The following is a 23,557-nucleotide window of genomic DNA, read 5'->3' as shown; positions in this document are numbered from 1 at the left end:
CTCACAGGAACACAGGATGCCGCTTTATAAGGAGTGGCTCAGAGCTGTCTACACTGACCGTCAGCAGCTCTTTAGGATGTCCTTACCAGGCCTATTTGAAGATGCCAGGGATTGAACTGCAGACCTTTTTCTATCTGTTTTAGCATTGAAATCATAGCTTTTCAGAGCACTGGTGGTCTGTTGCTTGTATGTAGTCAAAAGATCATTTGAAAATTAATGATTAAATTATGGTTATTGTAACAGTCCCAAAAGCAGCAAAATCAGGGAGGTGGACAGGGGACAGACTGTATTTGTCTTCAATGTGGAAGGGATGGTCACTCTCGAATTGGCCTTCTCAGCCACACTAGACGCTGTTCCAGACTAGTGAATACAACAGTGGGGCTTTTTCAATAGCAGCACCTCAACTGTGAACTCCACCCCAAGGGAAGTCAGGCTGGCTCCATTCTTCGTGAGCTTCTGACAGGCAGGCAGTGTGGTGTTAATTTGGCATGCCTTTGACTTTTGTTTTAACCTGTTTTTAAAGAATGTTTTGGTCTTTTCTTTGTATGTTGCAATTTGATTATGCATTTGCTGTGGGTACTCGGGTACAAAGTAACTGGAATAAATATCAAAATATATGGATAGGTATAGATATTTTTGTTCTGCTCTTATCCATTTATAATTTCCAACCACTGCGGTCCTTCTCAAGAGCAAACTGCCATCTTGCAAAAGCAGCTTGTAGAACTAACCACAAAAGACGCAAAAGGTTGAATTAGACCAATCTTTCTAGGAAGTGAGCCTCCTGGATTGAGGCTCATTAGAGTTGAATAAGTTCTCACCAAGAACAAGGGGAGTCGGAAGGAAAGTTGGTGTTAACTCAACGAATATTATAACGTGCATTATCTCTGGGACTAGGGATTGCCACCCGTATGTGATCAGATATAGATGATTATGAGAAATTCAACATTGGGAGAGACTTCCTTAGAGTAATACAATTGACTCTCTCTCATTGGAAATTTCTTAACAAAGGTTGGATAGACATCTCTCAGGGATAGTTTAGCTGTGGATTTCCTGTTGTAGCAGGCAGTTGGACTTGATCATCCTTTAGGTTCCTTCCAGCTCTACAATTCTGTAGACTTCCAACAGGGCTGTATGTCCTTTTAAGCCTCGAAAGTGGCACACTTTTCCAACTCAAACTCGTACCACAGATCCATCATTTCTCTGCATTCATTCTTGCCCTCATTTTCAGTATTATAATGAGCGGCCCACTAGGTAGCATCTTCTTTAAGATAAGCTACATATAGAAGACCTGGGAGTTCCTTTGTAGGGAAGAACATTGTTTGACTGGTAAGCTAATCACACTGATTGGTCCATTCCCAAGGAGAATGGTTACATTCAAGTCTGTTCATCCCCTAATCAGAGATTTCAATGACAGCATCCCCTGCATCCTTTTTAATGATCATTTTTAATCAACGGCATCTTCTTAGTTTATAGTGGCAGCAGTGCCAACAGGACCAGTTTAGCCATGGATTTTGCAATAGGGAAACTGGCAATTAGGGAGTGATGGCTTCTCTTCAGACAAAATGTCCTCAATACTTTCAGAAAGTGACACAGTTTTCTTCTGTTCAGAAGCTTTAAATGGGCGGCTGTTTAATTCCAGTTATCAGAGCTGCTCTGCCATTAATGTTTGTTATGTGCCTTTTCCCCCTTTTTTCTCCAGACTGAAAGGATAACTGTACTGGTAGCTGGCACTTTTGCAGAATTTATTTGGTACAAAAAGTACTTTGTATCCCCTGTCCTTCACCCGAACAGCGAATTAACGGAGTCTTCCTGCTTTACTCCTGATTCTAGGTCACAATAGCATTTTTGCTCACAAAGAAGGTCCCAATGTCCAGAGCTTCAACAACCCCCATGAGCCATGGAACAGACTCCACAGGACACCGCCATCCTTCCCAACGCCTCCACAGTGGCCCAAGCCTGGTGATTCTGAGCGTAGTTCCTCCGTAACAAATCATGACCGAGACAGAGATTCAGAGAAGAGGGATCTTTCCTCAAGTAAAGAAGACCGCGACAAGGAGAGGTGAGAGAGTCTGTTTACGTCAGTCATGCACGACGATCCTCATAAAAATATATACGCTCCACTTAGAACTTAACTAAGGAAATCTGAAGCCACGTTTTCTGAACTCAGGGTACCTGGCAGTATAGAATACAGGAAGGTGTGGAATTTACCGTATTTTTCGCTCCATAAGACGCACCAATTTTTTAGGAGAAGAAAACAGGAAAATATGTTTTCTTCGCTCCATAAGATGCACAGACTTTCCACCCCCTTGTTTTGTGGGGGAAAAGTGTGTCTTATGGTGCGAAAAATAGGTAAATAGCATAAACCACTTTGAATTGTCACAAGGGAGACAATTCATTGGCACAAGTGTGGCCAACTTATCCAGATGTTGATCAACAGCATTTCCATTCAGTCCTGTCTAGTACAGCCAGTAGTTGGGGATAATGGGAACGGTATTGGAACAACACTTAGAACAATGGTTCCCTACTTTGGGGCCGCAGAGTGTTTTGTGGGGGGTTGCAGGTCACCTTATATGTGTCGTAGCCCTTGTTAAATCATTTCTTCCTTGACCTTTCACAGCTGGATATCAAAGTTAGTGTGTATGCATATGTAATAGAAACAGGCCCTTTGACGAAGAAAGAAACCTCTACTTTCGGAGAAGGGATAACTTTACCCCATTAAAAATGCCTTTTTATGCAAATGTGGCAGGGGAGTTGCAGGTTACCTGGCTATGATAAAAGGGGGGTTATGACTAAAAAAAAAAGGTTGGGAAACACTGACCTAAAGAGAGATTGCTGCTACCTCGCTGAGCGAGCAGGTCTCTGTGCTGCTGCAAACACTTAAGAGAAATGGTGGGCCATAAGCAACAAGATGAAAGGTGTCCAATGGCAAGGTGCTGCTGTAGCGTAGGACAGAATCTTTTTTTAACACTGAAGCCATACAGACTCACCCTGGCCAAGAGGGAGGGAAGGAAAGCTAAGGGGATTGGGGTTGATGAGGGCACAGAGAAGTAAAGGTAGGTGAAGACACTGTTGACGTTCAACACTTTCTAAAGGGTTTCTGCCCTGGATATAGTCAGGGATGGTTCTCCTGCCAAAGGTCTGCCCTTGCTAAGTTGCCCTCTGTGCTCTTCCCTGCTACCTAGGAGGGATGATGGAATCTGTCGCCATGTCTTCCACCTCCTGCTCTGGTCTCCCCAGCCTTCCAAGCCTAGTTGCCTGAGCAAATGGGTACCAGTGCAGGTACTCCTGCCTTACTACTGGGATTCCACACCCATGCTGCTGCCATCATTCTTACCCTTGGGGTCTGCTGGGAAGTATGCTGTCACTAGAATCCAAACATTTTGATATGTTGTGGGTTTTTTTGTTTGTTTTTGAGACTTTTTCAGGTTTTGCTTTCCAGTTTAACCTGCTATCATAATGTTCCAATCAAGAGCTTTAAAATTCTGCTCTTCAAATTCCTAGATTCTACAGCTGGAGCCAGTATGGCAAAAATTCACAGCTTGATCCTCCTTCCATAGTTACCCCATCTGTTAAATGTTGTTAACAGAACACTGGTAGATTCCTGAACCTCCATTATTTTACATAGTAAGAGAAAGGGGAACCACTCTGGGATTCCACTTGAAGAGAAGATTTTAAATTGATGCATCCCCCTAGGAAAGAATTTTATAAATATTTATATTTTTATTTTATTTATTTATTTATTTGACTTATATCCCGCCCATCTGATAAGGCTATATCACTCTAAACTTCTCCCAAGGTCATATTTTGCAATCCTACTTTATTGCTTGCCAAAAGGAATCCTGGAAAAATCCCAAAGGATTGCTATTGGGGAAAATGCACATTAAATACTTGTTTTTTAGCATAATTTTTGTCATTTGCGCCAATCACAGCAATTGTGAAGTTTCCTTAAAACAGAGCTTTCCAAGTTTCTTAGGGGTACTTTTGTAATGTTTTTGTTTGTCCACCGATGTGCATTTAGTACTATTGTTTAGAGTCACAGAGGATGAATTTACTAGCATTAGTGGGTTAAGGAGACATTCCAAAGCTTTCATCAGCAAGAGGCCAGAATATAAAATTATAAGATAAAGCTGAAGGGTGGGTAGGAAGACAGTTTAAGCTCAAATAGACACTAAAGAATAAATCTGTGTGTGTGTGAGAGAGAGAGAGAGAGAAAGAGAGAAAGAGAGAGAGAAATCTGTCTCCAAACATTTGGAATTCATCATTCTCAGTTGGTGTGGCAGTTTCTGAACAGCTGTTATGTTTGTGTTTGTGCAATGAGGACTGATGATTTAAAGACTGGTGACATATTATTAAATAACAATATTCCTAACAAGTTTATAAGAAGAGAAGAGAATGTTTACAATGCATTGTATTTTCTTCCAGAGATCTTCTGGATAAAAATAGACATTCAAATAGATCCTCACCAGCTTCAGCTCCAGTGACTCACCAGATCAGCAACCTCATTCGCAGCAACAGTCAGACCTCCAATGATCCCACCAGGCAAGTTGGCCTCAGTGACAGAGAAAGGTCTAAAGAACCAGAGAGGGAGATTCCTGACCGGTTGAGGGATCCTCCTCCAACTGTGGAGCACAAGATCAAAGAAAGCCGCTCCCCAGTGAAGGAACCACCAAGCCATGAAAAAAGATCCTCGGAGGACAACACAAAGCCAGTAATCCAATCTGTATCGCCCTACAGCAAGCCTGCACTGAGCGAGAGTTTAAAACTCAGCAATCTAATGAACAAGGACATTGAAAGAAAGCCAGAGCTTCCAGCCGACCTTCAGAAAATCAAGAATGATATCAAGGTCAAAGAAGAGCGCAAGGAGGATGGTGATGTATTGGTTGTGAGCTCAGAACCTTCACAGCATTCCAGAACAGCTGAACACCCACCACCATCTTCTTTGCATGGGTTACCATTGCCCCATACAATGGCAGCCACCATGCCCATCTCCATGGGTAGTGTCCATCAGATGAACAATATGAATGTTCTAGATCGTAGCAGAATGATGACCCCTCTAATGGGCATGAACCCATTGTCAGGAAGGGAGAGACTTCCCCATCCTGGCTTTTCCTGGGATCCAGTGAGGGACCCATTGCGAGACGCCTATCGGAGCTTAGACCTGCATCGTCGGATGGACTTCCAGCTCCGAGCAGATCCCATCCATAGGTTCCCCACCACCTCTGGATTTTATGATCACGAGCGTTCTTACCGAGATAGAGAACCCCATGACTACAATCATGAGAATCTTCTTGAAGCCAGGCGTGAACAAGAACGGCTCAGGCAAGCAGAGGAAAGGGAGAGGTTGCACTTACGCGAAGAACTTGAGCGTGCCAGGATGCATCACTTGCACTCATCTCCTATTGAAAGCCACCTGGCACACATGCCATCCTTCATGCCTCATCTCAGCGGGATGCATTATCCCAGACTCAGCCCCTCTGCTGCCATGCACAATGGAATCTTGAATAGGAACCCGCCCACCGCCGCTTTGAGTGCCCCGCCCCCTTTGGTACCAGCAAGTAGTACGAGACCTTCCTCCCCACGCCGGACTACTCCACTCACAAGTTCAGAGTCAAGAGACTATTCTCCTTCTAGGAACCCCAAAGAAGTAGAGGCACGATAGTCCCTATCTAACCAACAGGATGAATTTTAAAACTCACCTGTAAATATAGGAGGGGGAGAACCTTTTAAAAATGCACTGCTGTAAACTTTTTTAAAACTGTAAAATTTGTAGAAATTAAGCACAGTTCCATAAATAATTTGGGAGGGGGAGGGGGGAATCAAGGTTATAAACCTTCCAAACAGATGGTTGCTGAAAAATTGAAATTTAATATATAGGTCTTGATTATTTTTCTGTTTTTGTTTTTGCTTCTGTGCTGAGTTAAAATATTATCAAGTTTGTACATTTTTCCCCAAATGTGAGAAACATTTTTAAAGAATCTAAATTTTTTTTTAATTTTGTGCTTTTTATTCACTTAAAAAGACTTTTGTTTTTAGTTTGAATTTAACGGCCTCAGATCCTTAAGTAAAAACAAAACACACCCAGGGTTTCTTAAAGTATTATTTATGGAAATACTGTAGTTTCATACAGTCCACTGTGAGGTTCCCAAACTGAGGCTACTCACTTCTCTTGGTACTTTGGAACTGAAGTTACAGATATATATTAAAAAATAATAATAATAATAATAATGTACAAAACTGTTTGTTTTTTGCCTTATATTATGGATAAATGAGAATTTTTTGACTTGTTTTAATGACAAAAAAAGAAAACAATATGTAAATATTCTGTTAATATAAATGTACACCAATATTGAATTCTTAACATAGGTAGACTTTATAAAAAATGGTTTCTAGAACCACTCTCTGGTTATTTGTTAACATTATTCCAATTCATCCTTGTCACTGGATAAAACCCAGCAAAAAAACAAACAAAACAAAAACAAAACCACCCAAAAAGTTGTGGCATATATATATTTCAACTATGCAAAACAAATTTTGGAGGCAGGTCCTCGTTGATGTGGGGAGAGGAGGATGGGAAGGAAAGTATTTACAAAACAACCCCCTCCCCTCACACCACCCCCAACTCATTCACCAAACATGCAGCTTTGTAGAAAGAATGGCAATACTTACATTTAGAGGCAAGATTATATTATGCACACAAAACCCTCCCTCCTAAAAAACAAACCCTAAGTTAGTAATTTTTTTTTTCATTTTGTTTGTGTGTTGAACAGAAGGATAATCAGTGAGATAAAGAGAAGCTCCAGATTATCTATATGGAAATGTATACAATCCAGATGAAACTGACACAGTAATATCCTGCAGATCTCCCCAACCTCACCCCACCCCTAATTTTGCCACAGTTGTGGGGTCAGGCGCAAGGGTGAGCAAGCACTTTGTACTGTAGATCCCTTGTGTTCACCGTTCTTGTCAGAAGTGGCGTCGCAGCAATGCGAGGAGTACGAAAACAAAAGAGGCAAATTATTACTTTAAAAATCTGGTATGTTCTCTGTAATTTGCAATGAGCTGTTCAAATGTTTGTTTCAGTATGAATTCTGCCTTGCAAGTCCCACCCCATCTCCATAATTTTTTGGCACCGTTTCTAGTTTCATTTACAATGTTATGTTGCATAGGTGAGTTTTGTTAGGCCTCAATGAAATGGAATATATGCGGTTTCTTTTTTATATATATTCTGTCTTTCAAACTGGTTGCTCAACAGAAAAAGTAGAAAGGCAGAGGGGATACAACAGTTGACTGGCAGGGATGCTTTCTCTTTTTAACAAGTCCCAGCACACAATTGGACTGGGGAGGGATGTTGCACACAGAGCATTATGTTGTGCATGCGGGGGCCCCATTGTGCTAGGGACGCACGTACAGAAGCTGCCTGCTGCAGGCTTAGTGCTTGAGTTTCTCCTGTACAGTCCCATAGTACAAGCTTTTTCTTATTATTTTTTTTCCGTATGTCTACCATGTCCACATTTTATATTATTCTACTAGGCTACTGCTGTCGGGTAACAAAGATCTGCTGGTATTTTCTTCCTTGACTTTCTGTATTTCCTTCCCAACCCCACCTTCATCCTTCTCCCGGCATCCCTGTAATTTTAAACATTTGGTTTCTCTGTAGATCATTGAAGATAAATACAACATTGATTTTGGATGAAAAAAAGGTAGTTAAGTGTTTGTGTGTCAGATCTAGTCAGAGCGACTGCCGGGAGGGAGAGGGAGAGTAAATGGTTTATTGATGAACGTGCTCAGCCTATTAACGCGGCTAGACCTTTGGCAAATTTGGATCATTAAAGAGTCATGCGGTTCATCTGGGAGTTGCTGTTTTCTGAATGCAGCTTGCCAAGTCCAAGGCGGCTTGTGGCCCAGGTTGGTACACACGGCACACATTACTGGGGCTGTCACCGATTCTGGGCCTAGTATGAAGTGCTACAACCGTACCAGACAGTGCAGAGATTTCATGGGACGAGGTGGCAGAAGATCGTTCAGTTTCTTTGTATTTCTGCCTCAAGGAACTTTCTTGTTCTTGACCTCGGCTCACAGAAATGCCCTGTTTGGATTGGCGACAGGTTATTCTGGAGAACTAGTCTCAAGAGGTGAGAGACGATGCAGCCTCTCTCTCTCTCTGGAAGCCCATTCTACTGCAAGACAGAACTACACCTCTACACACACCTCTGTCTCTTAGTTCCTGCGGATAAATAAAAGGGTCATGTTTGCCCCCAAACACCTGGACTTTATTAAACAGCATCTAGGAATAGCTTCATCTGCTTCATAGTTCTGTTCAAATAGTGCAGTTCCTCAAACCTGAAAGAGCAGGTTGGAGTAATATATTTATCTTGCAAATCCTCACTCATCTAAGTGTTGCTTAGTAGAAAAAAATCAAGAAGGCCCAATAAGTTGAGTCTAAGTATTATTAGACAGTAGAGTCAAGCTGGCATCTATGTTTTACGCAGTTCCAAACACAGATACTTGGTTTGCATTGCCGTTCTTACCCTTGGCAAAATGTGTGGTGAATTCAAAATACATTGTCCTTAAAAGAGAATTCTGCAGGCCAAGCAGTTCACCTAGAGAGTCTGCTGCGTTTTTACCCAAGAAATCCTGAAGGAAATCAGAGAACTTCAAAGGCCAATGCCCCTACTGAGTTCACAGCCCCATAAAGCTGCCACAATCAATATTTTATCAGGAATACACCATTTCTAGTAACACACTGTATTACAAGGGAGAGAGGAGGCTGCGGGGAGGGCTGGGGAGAAATGACGAGATGAAATTACAGACTGCCATTTCAGAACATAATGGAAAATCTAAACAGTGATTTGAGGCCTTAACTGATGGCAGAGGGAGGGCCAGGGGAAAGCCAAAGAGAGACCAAAAAGGAATGCAATATTTTAAAAAAAAAACTCATGAAACCACATGCTGCTGAAGGGGGTTACCTTCTGTTCCTTCTGGCACCTGTTGCTGAAACAGCACTTAAAAGTTATCTCTGAAGACCGGTTGAAAGAATCTTTGCGTACACTTGTGAAGCTGAGTGCAAGGTCTTATCTCAAATTTACAGGATTGTACAATAAATGCAATACACTAAACTCAGGATACATGTAGGAAAATCCTAGTGGAAGATACTTAGATAAGTGGAGGGAGAAACAGACAGAAATGGGGCAGTCGACATTTTGATGTAAAACGCCATGGCAAATCCTCCTAAAGAGCTTACAGACCTAGATCTCAGCACGGTCTGGAGAAATTGGGTTTTGGACAGTAGAGACCAGAGCCCACATGCTCATGAAATAGGATGCGAATGCATTTGTATCATCCCATCGCGCTAATGGTTTCTCAGCTTCCCCTTGGTGACATTAGAGTTGCCATCTGGCTCAATTATAACCGGCGATCCTGGGTTTTCAACACCCGGTTCATCCAGGGGCTCCGAGCGCGGAATCCAGCTAGCAGAACCAGCGCCTTGGCTGTCTCTCTCGGGCACTGTGCCAGCCCAGGGCTGTTTGACCAAATAATGAAAGGGGTCACCGCTGCACTTACTGGGTGTTCTTTAAGTAGGGCGCCAGTGTTGCCGCAAACCGACAGGCACCCGTCAGCTGTTGGTAGGAGACCTGTGGGGTAGTTTTCCAGAATAGCCCTTTGGGAGACCACAGAATACCGTTACGCAGTGGGAGAGGAGTTGTCTCCGCTCTTCCCCATCCTTCCCTCACAAACCCATGAAAAGTCATACATTCTCTCTTTTTTGTTCTCACTTTGCTGGCTAAAACATTTGATCCTCTTTTTAACAGTTGCAGGAGATGACAGGGGGGAATTGGCTTTTCTCCTGCTGCCGCCACCCCCCCTCCCAGGGCTCTGTCATCCTGGTGGTGGAGCAACTGGCATTCCTGACATGTGTCACAAGGATTACAAGTCAAGTAAGATACAGCTGGAGCAGCACCTTCTGAAGAGCAGGCTCTCGTCTTTGCTGTCAGCACCCTGGCTTAATACAAAGAATTTTTTTTTTGAGTCAAGACAAGGAAAAAAAATCTTCTAGAGCCAACAGCCAATAAAAATCCCTCAGTGTTTGTTATTTGAAGAGAAAGAAAATAATTATGGAGATAAGCACGCTTTGGGGGAAGTAGTTTATACTCCAAATTCCATGTCATTCCAGCGTGTTTGAGTAGGGGCAAATGTTAAACTAAACATTGAGTTTCAGAATGGGCAAACAGAGTATATAACTGCAAAAAAAAGTGCTAGGGAGAGGAAAATTGTGGTGCATCGTGGCAGGGCACCTACGACCTCAAGGCAAAATAAACTTAGTAATAATAAAATACAACTGAACTACAGATGCAGATCAACATGGTTCAAAATTCACAGACTGCATCACTTTGGGCTCCAAGGGAGAAATTTGAAGGCAGATTCTGATGAAAACCTAACTGTCACACGGGACAGAAACAGAAGGTTCTCGCTAACAAGATCACCTTAGAGGCTGGGAGATGTGATCTGGGGGAACCCACAGTGAAAGTCTGAAAAGGTACAGTCTCATTAACTTCACATAACACTATTTGCCTGTGTAGATCAAAAATTAGTCTATAGCTAGAGAGAAAACGTCAGCTCCCAAATCTAAAATCCTTGTGCAAATTTTTGCTCCTGGATCACAGGGTCCATGTCAGGCATACAAACTGTCACATATACAAAAAGCCATTAAGCTTATCCTCACCTCACCTGACAAACAAGCTTCTGCATGAGCTCAGACAGACTCTCCTGCTAATATTACCAAAGAAGGGCCTGTACCTCTGAACTCCCACTAATGAACTGGCTTAATCGGCTGCCAAACTGGAGAGCAGCCAAAACTAACAAATTAAAGTTTATGATCCTGTGGTCTCATTTACATTGAAATAACACAGCAATCATTTATTCCACAAGATATGTTCCTGGAAGCCAAGAGAGAAAGTTATGGTCATTGTACAATATATAATATTTTTTTTTTTTTTACTTTAATGAGAAAAACACTGATAGTCCTTTTGGCCCATTAACTCATGGCATTGTTTCAGCCTTCCCAGCTGCCAGCTCTGCAGGGTGCCCCTCTTAAGGCAGGCTCTGTAAACACAATGGTTGCAATAAATGGCACCACATGGAACAGGAATGGGAGGGAGAGGAGGCGCAAAGAACCAGTAAAATAGTATGCTTAACAAAAAAGTCGGTGGCACCTTGAAAGATTAACATTCCTTTATTACAATCCAGTTCCTAAGACACGTCTATGGGGCTCCCATTCTTTTGTTTTCATTATTGTTCACCTCTTTGAACCCTGCTGCAATCACATAGTAAACTGGTTGGATAGGTCAGTGGGATTGGCATCTGCCTGTGGTGCCAAAGGTTAGGAGTTCAATTCTCCAATGTCTCTCCCGGGGGGAAAGGCCAGCCTGTGTGGCCTTGGGCAAGCTGCACAGTCCCAGGGTGCCCCCCCAGAAGAAGGGAATGGTAAACTACTTCTAAGTACTACAGTCATGCCCCGCTTAACGATTACCCCATATAATGACGAATCCGCTTCACGACAATGTTTTAGTGGGTTTTTTTGCTTTGCGACGATCGGTTCCGTGCTTCGGAAACCGATTCTTCGCATTACAACGATCAAAACAGCTGATTGTCGGGTTTTCAAAATGGCCACCAGCTGCTCAAAATGGCTCCCCACTGTGTTTTTGGACGGATTCCTCGCTTTACAGGCACCGAAAATGTCCGCCGCTATAGAGGGTCTTCACTGGACGGCGAGTTTTTCAGCCCACTGGAATGCATTCAATGTGTTTCAATTGGCTTTTTTATTTCGCTTTATGCCGTTTTCACTCTACAGCGATTTCGCTGGAATGAATTAACGTCGTCAAGTGAGGCACCACTGTATTTACCTAGAAAACGATGAAATGGATCGCCATTAAACATGGGAGCTTCATATTCGTATCTTGGGGGATACAAGTTGCTGAGCGGTCAACTGAGCGGAGAGGCAGGGCAGCACCAGCAGGATTATGTCCGCTATTGGCACAATGCTGCCGCCGTTAGGTTTGTGCATTGCAAGGAGCCCAGTGAATGGACCAGGCTTGTTCGGGGGGACCTGTGGTCCCGAGCTTTGTATTCGTATCCCCCCCCCCGTGATACAAATACAAAGCTCCCATATTTAATAGTCGCAAGTTAGAATTAATAGGGCGCGCACATAGCGTAACATACAAGTAACTTGGTAGTTGATTATATGTAGTGATTTGGAGCCAATTATTAAGAAACATGACCAAGTTGTTTAAAACCAATCTGCTCAAATGTCCACCGCTTGTAGCTACTACCATTTCCAAGATCCACCAAAAGGATCTTAATGATAGCATTTATCCTGAATGCGGCATGACTGAAGGTACAGGCAGTCTCTCAGCTGTGGAATCCTCTCCTTTGGGAGGACGTTTTTGAAGACCTGCATTACGCATATCAACAAAGGGGGGAGAAAAGTCCAAGCAAATACAGTACTGGCATATGGCACCTACCACACATTTCAGTGGAAATTTGGGATGGGAGGAAGTGGAAGTCTCCACTTCATTATGGCATTATCTACACACAGAGAGACAGACATACACCCCATTCCAGCTCCAGAGACAGATCCTGTGTGGAACCTTTCTCCCTTGCCTTGAAAGCTGGGCTGGTGTTTCTGCAGCATGTTACAGCCTGCTGGAACTAACTCTACATCTGTCTAAAGTCCCTTGTGTCAGATGTTTCCCTTCTTTCCTCTGTTTTTTTTTTAAAAAGGAATGCTGCTATGCTTCTTAACAAATGAATACACTTCAGTGCAAATGTTCTGGGGATGTTCAGAGGCCATCTCCTAGAACTGTAAATTCATCCTGTCATCTCTGACAGAAAAAAAAAGGATTCCCACCATTTCTCCTCTCCTTTCATTCTTTCCTGTCCCCTAATTATAATTAAAGCACTTCTCAGCCAGAAAGTCAGCCCTGGATCATCCATCTCCATTCTTATCCTGTTTAGATAACTCATCCTCCACTACACAGAGGGTGTTATGTGCATAAACTATGAACCCTTTAACAGACACGCATTATGTTGTAACTATCTAGTCAGGCTCTAAAAAAGTTCTTCAGCAATGTTTGCATATCAGATGCAGATGAAAACTATTAAGATGTTTGAAATAATTTAATGGTTCTTATAGAAAAAAAAAGGACAGGAAAAAAAGCAATTAACATGGGTTTAAGATAGGCAACTCATATGAATATGTCTTAATCCCATCCCATCCCTTTTTAGCCTCCGCAACGCTATTCAACATCCCTTCCAAAGCCTTGCAACCATCTTTTAAAACTAGAACCTCACTCACCTTAACCATCATCATGTGACTGGGCCCTCTGCCACTGAAATAATTATTCTAATGGTGTTCCAGCTCATCTACAAAACTACATAGTATAGGATCTCTCTCAATTGCAAAATGCCTCTCTTGATTTCTTCCCCATATTGTCATAAAAACCTCCTGCATATTTCCGGATGCTAGCTTACTAGAGACAAGGGCTGTAGTCTGGTTTTCTCCTTGTCATGCTACATAACTAGATGCAAGAAATCCACAGAGCACACATGTTCATTTATGATACACTATGCTTTAAAATCCCCTGCCACTTAAGCAATACCATCTACACATAATGAAACACAATCCAGACTACAACCAATCAACAGAAATTAGGGAAATAGCCTTAGGGCAGAAAAGAAAGACATGCATCAGGAATGTAAGTCAAGTCCTAAAGTACCGATCAAGTCAGATATGCCCTAGAAATATATAATCAAGTAATTAAACAGGTAGACAGCATTTACTAAGTTTAGAAACTTAAAGCATCAAAGGTAGCAGTGCAGCATGACTGTTCAGCAAATACTCCATCTTCTTAAAACAATTGATGAGAATCTTTTTTGTGCTTGCACACGGTTGGCATAACTTGACACAGATAACTGCAGTTTATTGTTGAGCTGCTGGGAAATGTCTAAGTTGCACATCTGGTCAAGCATCTAATTGCACAACCAAAAACACACCCCATCAGCCACTATTAGCTGCAGCAAGTTACCAAACTTTACATGAGCACCAATAGGATTCCAGCATATAAGGATTATTTTTTTTAACCAAATAACAGTAACTGTATTAAAAGTTAAACTAAAGGGAAACAATTCACTTGCCTCTTAATGTAATGAAAATCATTGGAGGCAAGAAGCATCGAAGTAGTACGTACTAGCCTTGCTTTTTCAGGAAGATTATCCCACAAACAGGGACAGCTTCTTACCTGATAATAACCCACATCATCTGCAATGGCAGAGATTTATGAAGTGGGCGTTCCAAAGAAAGTCACAAGACATAAGTAGACTAACATGGAGATAAGTCATTCATTCTAAGAATCTGTAGAGATTTCTCAAAGATGTCTGAGCAACCATGCAATGTAAGGAGCTTATCCTAACAACTTATCCTAAGAGCCTCGTGGCGCAGTGGTTAAAACGCTGTACTGCAACTAAAACTGTGCTCACGAACTGGGGTTCAAATCCCAGGTAGCCGGCTCAAGGTTGACTCAGCCTTCCATCCTTCCGAGGTCGGTAAAATGAGTACCCAGCTTGTTGGGGGGGCAATGTGTAGCCTGTATAATTAAAAATTGTAAACCGCCCGGAGAGTGCTTGTAGCGCTATGGGGCGGTATATAAGTCCAATAAATAAATAAATAAATAAATAACAACTGCAAAGAGCTGGTGTACATCAGAGTGGGGCATGAGCCCACCTAAGGCATTCGGACAACTCCTAGCTCCCAGACCCCACTTCAACCCTAGGACTTGGTTTGTTTGCTTGCTTCTGTGTTGAGATTTTTACCAGAAAGTGCATTCTCTATCATGTTTTGAGGGGCCTTGAGAAGGCCTGGAACCCCCACACACATTTCAAAAGGTCTTCGAAAAGATAGCTACTGGGAGGCACAAAGGGGGGGGGGCTTTTCAGTTAAGGAAAACTTTTCTGAAAAGCTTAAACCCATTTTTTTTTCAATTAAGGAAAACCTACGTTATCAACTTATTTGGCTGCTATCTTCCCCTCTTGGAAGAGTGGCTGGCAAGTGGAGAAAATGGCCCTCTGCCTCCAGTATATATCATTCAGTGATTTCATAATTACAAAGAGGAGGGAGTCTGCACTATGGCCCGGTACTGAAAACTTTGCCCACTTTCCAGCTACCGCCACTCCCTTCTAAAGCCTGGTTGGAGTTTGCCCAAGACACAAGAGGCAGAAACTTTGGAGCCGGCTTCAAACATATAAAACGGACTTACCTTATCAGGAATAGCTGGTACAGGATAAGCAGGTTTTATCTTATCACTGCCTATATTGATGTCAAGGTTTAAAAGAGCTTGGGGTTGTTATGCTACATGGAGCAGAACTCCTAGGCTGATTAACATTGATAAGGCAGACCTGCTCAGCTCTACACATCTTCCCTCTTGCCGAGACCGACACAACAGAAGGAGTCAGAACTGTTTTATCCTGGCACCATGAAATTCAACTAGATTTTTAGATATCTATTTTTCCTCAGGTAGCATTTATGCCAATTTGTTTCATTTATTCAGGTGGCTACAGTTTTCTATAGAGATTGACTTTGAATTTAGTCTGCAAAGAGCTGTAAAGGTGGAAATAGGACATAAAATCTTTTGCACCAAATCCAGGAGCTGAGCCACCGAGGCAAATAATCTACATGCCATGTGAATGGCAAAAGAAAGGGAAAAAAAATACCATCTGACCCTTCTATCCTGGTACCAAATTTGACCTCACATTTATTATTTCTTCATTTTGTATGTCTCTTCCCATGCAGATGGAAATGCTGTGTATATTTGCATTACAGTCACTGCTCACCGTGGCACAAATAAAAAATACAGAGGCGAGGAGGATTTGCTTTGACCCGTGCGAAACCAGTGGAAATCCTGCTGAGGCAGAACCTATGCATGCAGCAAACGGGAAAAACAGATGGCTAAATAAATGTATCATGTTTAAATAATGAATGCTTTCATAGATCAAAAAGAAAATGAAAAAATATTTCTCTGACAGTGGAAGTCAGCATTTCATGAAGACAGGTTTCACATACCTCCCCCTGAACAGAAAATAGAAAATACCTCACCCTGAATAGAAAATACTGAGGCATAGATCTTGTGGCATAAGTGTATGTAATTTGACCACAATTACATGTATCAGACAGGCTATAATAACCATCTCTCCCAACACACAGTGAAGTTCCAGCACTTAGAGCTACCTAGAGTCTAAGATTCTGTCTTCTTTTGTTTTTGCTGCTCTGTAGCGAAAAATACTGACGTTTACCAGTGAAGGAAACCAATGAGTAGGGAAGAGATATAAGGCCTATGTAAGTATATAGGTTTTTCCCAGCCAGACTTCCATTAGGTAATGCTTGGCTTGCAGTAAACAGTAACAGGGGTATGTTTAGCAAATACAAGACAGTAGGGCTAGCCACACTGCTGGAGGATTGATACATAGGGCAGACCTCTTCTTAAAAAGGGGTACATGTTAGCACTGGACAGAAGGAATATATAGCTTCTGAATGGGGGATTTAAATACTTTTAAAATAATGGCATTTACCACTATTTTTACATAGTGACGAGGTACTAATGCAGCAGGCAAGGATGGGGAATACTTGTGTAGCAATGTCACAATCATTGTCCAGCGGATGCCTAAGGATAGTCATCAAAAAGACTAAATTAAGAGTGCTTACTCCAGCAGCTCCTGTTGTTAAGACCAGCAAATCTGCCGCTAAAGGCATGCTCATAGAGCAAAGTCTTCTGGATGCTCTGGGAGCACAAGAGTGCCAGTGGCGCGCCCACCCGTAGCGGATACGACACAGCGTGACTGTGCAATGCAACGCGGAAGAACCATGGGGGGCAAATATGTTCCCAGCTGAATGCCTCCACAATTCACAGAGCAGAACAAGCGGTTTCCCAACAAGGAACAACCATCCGCCCTTAAAGCTATAAACATAGGGAGCCACCTTAACTAGTCCACACTGCTTGTTCATCTAACCCAGTACCCATGCTGGCAGGGTCTCTTTGGGGTGGCAAAGGGAGTCCTTCCAATCACCTGCTACCCGATCCTTGTAACTAGAGATGCCAGGAATGGAAGCTGTGACTACATCCTACACTTGGAGTTTGCTGCAATTTGATTCACAGACAAATCCACAGTCAGCAATCACTCAGAGACTGTGGACTGATTCAGGAGTTAAGTATTTGCACTTCATGCAATGCAATTCACTTTTCTGCCCATAGGCCTCCTTTTTTCCTTCCTTCCTCTGGCCTCCACCCCCCACCCCCTGGATCTTTTTGTGCTTCACTGTCAAGAGACTTGGGTTTAAAAGTGTTGTACAGTGTTCTGAGAAACGTGGCAGCATCCCCAAGAAATACCACATACCACAAGAATGTCTTGTATTTCGTTCGGGTTGTTTCTGTTCTGTTTGCAATTTTTTTTTCTTGTCCAGAAACGATGTGAGCACTAAACCAGTGGTTATTAACCTTTGTTACTCAGATGTTTTTGAACTGCAACTCCCAGAAACCCCAGCCAGCACAGTTGGTGGTGAAGGCTTCTGGGAGTTGCAGTCCAAAACTCCTGAGTAACCCAAGGTTAAGAACCAGTGCACTAAACCACTAGTATATTCAGTACTAGTGATAAGGTGATCTAGCACCAATATCATTCATGTAAACATTTTAAAAAATTCAGAGCACAGTCGAGGTGAAAAAAAAACAGGAGTGTTTGTCCTCGTGGTCCTGACACCCCAATGACCCTTGTCACCGAGACACCAACTAGAGATACCCACCCATCTTTACAAAAACTAATCAACTGATCACATAGGAAAATGTTCATGCCAATTGTCTTGAAACAAGTACAAGCCAGTAGCAGGAGAGAGAAAAAGGACTTTAGGAGCAAAAAGTGCCCAACAGGTTCAAATCAGTCTCTGCACTGTGTGATCAGTAAAAAATAATTGAAATTCATTCCTTTTATAAGCGGAGCAAATCCCTGTGTACTTGACTGCAGCCTCAGTCTGGGAGCCTTCTGCATGCAAGGCAGGAACTATACTTTACCTTTACCTGGTGTCCCTCACCAAATAATACACACTCCCTCCTGGAATATCACTGAAATTGACCTGCCTCTTTGCCTCCGGTCTTGTAGGAAAAACAGCATACCCTAAACTAAGCTGGACAGTGTGTATCCTGGAAGCTCAAACTGATGAGTATATATCGTGTTCATTTTTAAAAAGAAAAATGAAAAAAAAAGGCAGACAGTTCTGCTGAACCTGTTCTTTTAAGCAACTCTAATTGCTCACTTTCATCTTTTACAAACATAAATAATAAATGTGGCATTCCCCTCTCTCCCCCCCACAACACTGTCACTGCCACATTATTAAAGCAATAAAGCAATTTCAAAGGTGTGGTTATCGTGAGCTAATAGCTTCTCTAGGGGATTTCTACTGCCCCAGGAGTCTTCTTATCTTGTATTTTAAAAAAGAAAAGAAAAATGCCCTTCGTTCCAGTGTCACTCCTTATTAATTTATTCGGGAAAATGCATGCATATAGTGCCTAATTTATACCACAAGTTAAAGCAATACGAACTGCAGGCATAATCAGGTCAGAAGATGCTTCCAGGAAGATCTACAGTACTTCACTAATCTCAGTTTCATGCTAGAGTCTTAGAAACGAGGAGCTCCATCCTCCTTCCAGACTCACAGGTCATGTAAAAATGCAGCTTGCTGATATACTAGTGCCTCCTTCCCAGCATGGCGGAGGGAAGGGGGAAGAAAGGAGCCTCTTACATCTGGCTCGGATGCAGTCCACGTATTGTCAAAATATCAAAGGTCAGCATCCCGAGATGCTTCACCGCCTTGATTGCATAAGGCCAGGTTTCTCGTTCTTTACAGTGGCAAAAAAAAAAAAAGTTGAAATAAGGAAGAGCTTATGTCAGAAGTGGAAATAAATGGGATTTCCCATAGTTGGCGGGTAGGTGGGGCTTAGTGCTTTCTGTAGCTCCTTGTTCTTCATTGTAAATAGAGACCATAAATATATAATTTCAACAAGCAAATATACTCTAACCTGTATACAGATCTCAAAAACACACTCAGTTATGGGAAGAAAGAATCATTCTTACAGTACAGTTCTATGTGTTGCATGTTGGCTAAGTGTTGACATGCCTGTTCAGTAAAATCACAACGTTTCATACTGAGCCTGTTACTTTTCAGAAAGAGTGCGTTTGAAAAGGTCCCATATCCACAGTTTGTACATGTTCTAACAATCATATCTGAAAACGTGACCATCTGCATTGCACAGAGGTACAGTTCAGAAAGTAATCTGTATTTTTTTTAAAATAACTCTGCTCTAAGACTACTACATCCTGAACAAAGGAAGAGTCAAGTCATCCATTCTGTCTAAGACCTGAGCTAATCAGCAGCAGAAATTTTACTTTGTACTTGCATTTCCAGTTGTGATTAAGTGTCGGGGGCTGGGGTGGGAATGGTCCATGAATGGTTCATGTAGGAAAGGGCAGAACATTCTTGCACAGGAACAGAACTCTAGTTCCTTTGTAGCAACACAGCCTGTTGCTGACACGACTCCAGACCGGCAGGCTTGGGCTGCGGGATGACAAGTGACGGTTCTTGCCTGATAGAACATCTTCCGCCTTCTTATAAGTGGCAAAGAGACAGGCGCATCATTTACAGAGAGAAGAAGGTGACTTTGAGAGAGTCATCAGCCTGCCTGGGAGCGTCATTGGATGAGATTTTTATATTTGTGTTGACAGAAAAGCCGGCTGCAGAGACAGGCTTGCTGCCTGCCACAAAGAATAACCGGAGAATGTCTGCTCCCCTCCCCCTTGTAACCATCTTCCCCACCCTCCTGACAATCTCTATCATCTTGGCATGCCGTCACCAGGAATTATATTTGTTTTATTATCCACAGGGGTGTTCAAGCCTGAGCTCTTTAAGACATCAAAACACACCTCAATTTAAGGTAATTACGCACCAAGGAGACTCCTGCCTTATCTTTCATCTGGTTTGTTTTGTTACAAAGCCAGTCTCCCAGATATGCAGGTAATGCCTTCTTCCCCTTATCGGAGGAATGATCAAACAGGGAGGGTGGCAGAATGTTCTAAAATGCGCCTCTTCTGTATACACAAGCAGATGTGTGAAATGGGACAGCAGAGAGTGGTGTGTATTCTGAAGCAGGCTGAGGAGGTAAATCTGTGCCTGAAGTGGATCCAATGCAGAAATGGGGGTTCATAGGATGCAGCAGGCCACCATTTTAAAATATATCCACACTGAAAATGACACCAGTTCAACCTCTCCCCACCCAAGAGCATGCTAGCCTTCTACGTACAGGAATGTGGAGGACTTCTACTCACCTTCATGGGGAAGTGTTCTGTCACATGAGCCTCCATCCACCCAAATTGCTGGCAGAAGCAGACGCTGAGAAGACAACCCTGGGGGGGAATAAAGGAAGTGATGGATCACTCTAAGGAGTTATGCTTGTACTCAGCTTAGAAACCATGACTAAAATACTGCAATGGTGTACAAGCTGGTAATATACCTTGGGTCATTACACTTCACTATGCCCTGCACCAGGGACATCATCAGAAAAGGCAATCCTAAATCAAGGAAGAAATTGTTAAACAAGGGCTACAAGACATGAACCCCTAGAAAACACGACCCACCCAGTTTGAGAAACACTGCCCTAGAGCATATAAAGGGGCTTTGAGCCAAACATCTGAAAAGCACTGGGGTTTTTGGAGGGGATTCCGGGGCCAGCAGTGATACTGTTGGGATCATCTGGGAGCTGCATGAAGCCTATAGTCTCAGGTTGCCACCCAACTAGAAAACATACCCTAGCTACTAGAGATGGGCATGATTTTAATTGTGCCTCTTTGTATGAAGGTCTCTGTGTGACACCACAGGTGCCCCTCCCCTTACCTCCAGGATGGCTGTCCCGCTTGCAAGTCTCCGCGTGCCGCCCGGCTCTTCCTCCATCGCTGGCTGCCCAGTCCAGGAAGGAACTCAGGCTTCCCTCCCCTGCCTCCTCAAACAGCCAGTCGGAAACCTGTCAGTGGGGCAGCTGTCCGGGAGGTGGGGGAAGGGAACCTATGGTGCTACGTGGAGATCTTCATAGGGAGAGGTACAACTTAAGTCGTGTCCATCTCGACCAGCTACTAAATTTGACCAAGTCTCTAACATATATAGGTATATAACTTCCATTACATGTCAAAGCAACTGTGGAACCTGAACAGAGCAGTCTGTCTACACAACCTTCCTGGTAGATTGATACATACCAGCTAGAGAACCTTTGCACAAAAGTGGTGTAAACCTAAACAGTTTTCAGAGCACTGACAATGAAACAAGCATTGTTGCCTAATCTACATCCAGATGTGGGCATGGCTGAACTAAAGATTCACCATGATTGCCCGCTCAGGAAGCAAGAGAGGAAGGATGTCAAGAAAGAACATTAAAACCTTGCGGGTAAAACTGAAATAAATGTCAAATTAATAATGTTTAGGGTCTTATCATTTAACTCCCAAATTACCAATTCTCTATTAACAACTGGCTCCAGGAAATGTAAAAACAAGCAAGTGTGCTGAAGGGCTCACTCTGGACAGTCCCACACCAACACCACCTTTCCACTGCCGGATTGTTTTCGATCACTTTGAAGGAGGAGACAGACTGTATGTCATGACCTCCTCAATACAGGTGTCTTCAGTGTAGCTACAGCCCTTCTGGTAGGGATTATGGTTTGTCAAACTGGAGACTCTCCATTTATGCCATGTTCTGTTAGCCAACTTTGCTTGCAGATGGCTTTTATCTTACTTCTTATTATAATCTTTTAAAGCAGCTCTAAGACACAGCTGCTTAGGATACAATTAAAAGTGACAAGTAGAGGACAGCTTTCTCTTCCTGGTGCCACCCTCAGAGCATACTTGCACTTGTAAGACATCGCCACCTTATTTTTTAAAAAATGTATTATTTGCCCTAGATAATCAAACATGACAAAAGAACACAAATGCTTCCAGAATGCCCCCCTGCACTGAGGCTGGGCAACTATGACACTAAACATGTATGCAGTTGTGTGTGTATGTGTTGTCTACAACCTGGCGGAGTCCTAACAACCATATCCAACATGAGGAATTATAAAGATGCAATCCAGAGCGCCAGACTCCCCATACCTATCCTACAACCCTTTATCACATCTAAAAAACACCATAATCTCAAATTGTCTGCAAGTTTCCTGCTTAAACCCCGAGATAATCATACTTGGTCCTGCTGTGAGTATTCTTGCATGATGGTGTTCAGCAGGCAGCTACTTCAGAGTGGATAGTTTCTGTAGCAGAGCCCACGTTATGACATGCGCTCCCCAGGGAGATCTGCCTTGCAGCCTACTTTGTTCTTTCCTCAGCCCTAGAAAAAAGATTTTTCTCTCTCAGACATTTGCATTCTCTGTATCTCTATCGTCATGCTGATATGCTCTGCTTGTTTCCAGTCTCTGCTGCTTCCAGTTGATTGTTTATGGTGATATTTTGGGTTTAAAAACAAAAACAAAACATTATTCAGCATGTCATCTTCCTTTTATTGTCTCTTTCCCCGAAACCTTTTTATCTATACGATGATGGATACATTTTAGAAATAAAATTTTGAAAAATAAGAAGGACTATAGGGTAGTGCCCTGCATGTAGACAAGCTGAAGATTCTTATATGTTGCTTCTATAGTAGTATGTGCTGGAGACACTGTGAAAAGCAACAAATTATAAACAGACAGCAGAGTAGATTTATACTGTCATTTAACATAGTACTACATTTAGCCATAAGTGCTTGTTTTCTTTTACAGAGCTTATTCTTTGGTAAATTCCATTCAGCAAGGCTCCCCTATACACAATCCTGTCCTCAAAAGTAAGTCCCATTAAGCTTATTTGGGGTTAAATGTGGCAAACTTGGTACAGGACTGCAACCTAAAGCCTCTGCTGCCACTCACATATAAAAGAAGCTGATGAATCAAGGTCAAGGGGAATTCACTCAGTATTCTCTACAGCATTATTTATATCTGTCAAACAATGAAATTCTAATAATCTTTGCACATCATCTCTTAGCATTTTGTTGTTTGTTCATACAGCTGTATATTTCATTCTTGCTTCAGATTTCTTTTCAACGAAGAGTGAGAGACAAATACCTCAAATTATACAGGGGTTCCGGACACCTAATCATTATGGTTGATTATTCTTAGATCTTTATGCTCCCTCCGAAATAGAAATAATGAGGGAGATTCAGTTCCCCCCACCTTTTTGGCATCTTTGTTATTACAGTACATATTCACTGATGCTGATGCTGGAAAATTCCAGTCCTCCTACCTTCTGAAAGCCTGAGGTTTCCAGATTTCCCTCTCCTTGTGCCCTAGATCCCAGCAGACAACGAAAAGGAGCATTTATGGGAGGAAAATGATTTTGTAATCTCTTCCCCTTTTGTTAGCTAGCTTTAGATGGAACACATTTGATCCTAAAATATGTC

At 42.5% G+C, this 23,557-nt stretch overlaps 1 protein-coding gene and 1 long non-coding RNA gene across 30 annotated transcripts in view; one reads left to right on the top strand and one right to left on the bottom strand.

Moving 5' to 3' along the window:
- Nucleotides 1-7,846, top strand: part of FBRSL1 (fibrosin like 1) — a 724,755-nt gene extending 716,909 nt beyond the window's left edge. For all 29 annotated transcript variants that reach the window (XM_072983658.2, XM_072983645.2, XM_072983642.2 and 26 more), the window contains 2 exons: nucleotides 1,831-2,059; nucleotides 4,423-7,846. In XM_072983658.2, coding sequence (XP_072839759.1) covers nucleotides 1,831-2,059; nucleotides 4,423-5,659 — 1,466 coding nt within the window. In that variant the 3' untranslated portion in view covers nucleotides 5,660-7,846. The remainder of the gene's footprint in view (nucleotides 1-1,830; nucleotides 2,060-4,422) is intronic.
- The window catches only part of LOC140702729 (uncharacterized), a 91,987-nt gene that overhangs the window by 49,213 nt on the left and 19,217 nt on the right, over nucleotides 1-23,557 (bottom strand). The window contains exon 3 of the long non-coding RNA XR_013539222.1: nucleotides 20,416-20,493. This is a non-coding gene — a long non-coding RNA (uncharacterized LOC140702729). The remainder of the gene's footprint in view (nucleotides 1-20,415; nucleotides 20,494-23,557) is intronic.

This window comes from Pogona vitticeps, chromosome 14 (genome assembly GCF_051106095.1).
Source record: "Pogona vitticeps strain Pit_001003342236 chromosome 14, PviZW2.1, whole genome shotgun sequence".
Taxonomy (NCBI): Eukaryota; Metazoa; Chordata; class Lepidosauria; order Squamata; family Agamidae; genus Pogona; species Pogona vitticeps.
The sequence above is the reverse complement of the archived record's forward strand: the minus strand, read 5'-3'. Positions and strand labels throughout refer to the sequence as shown.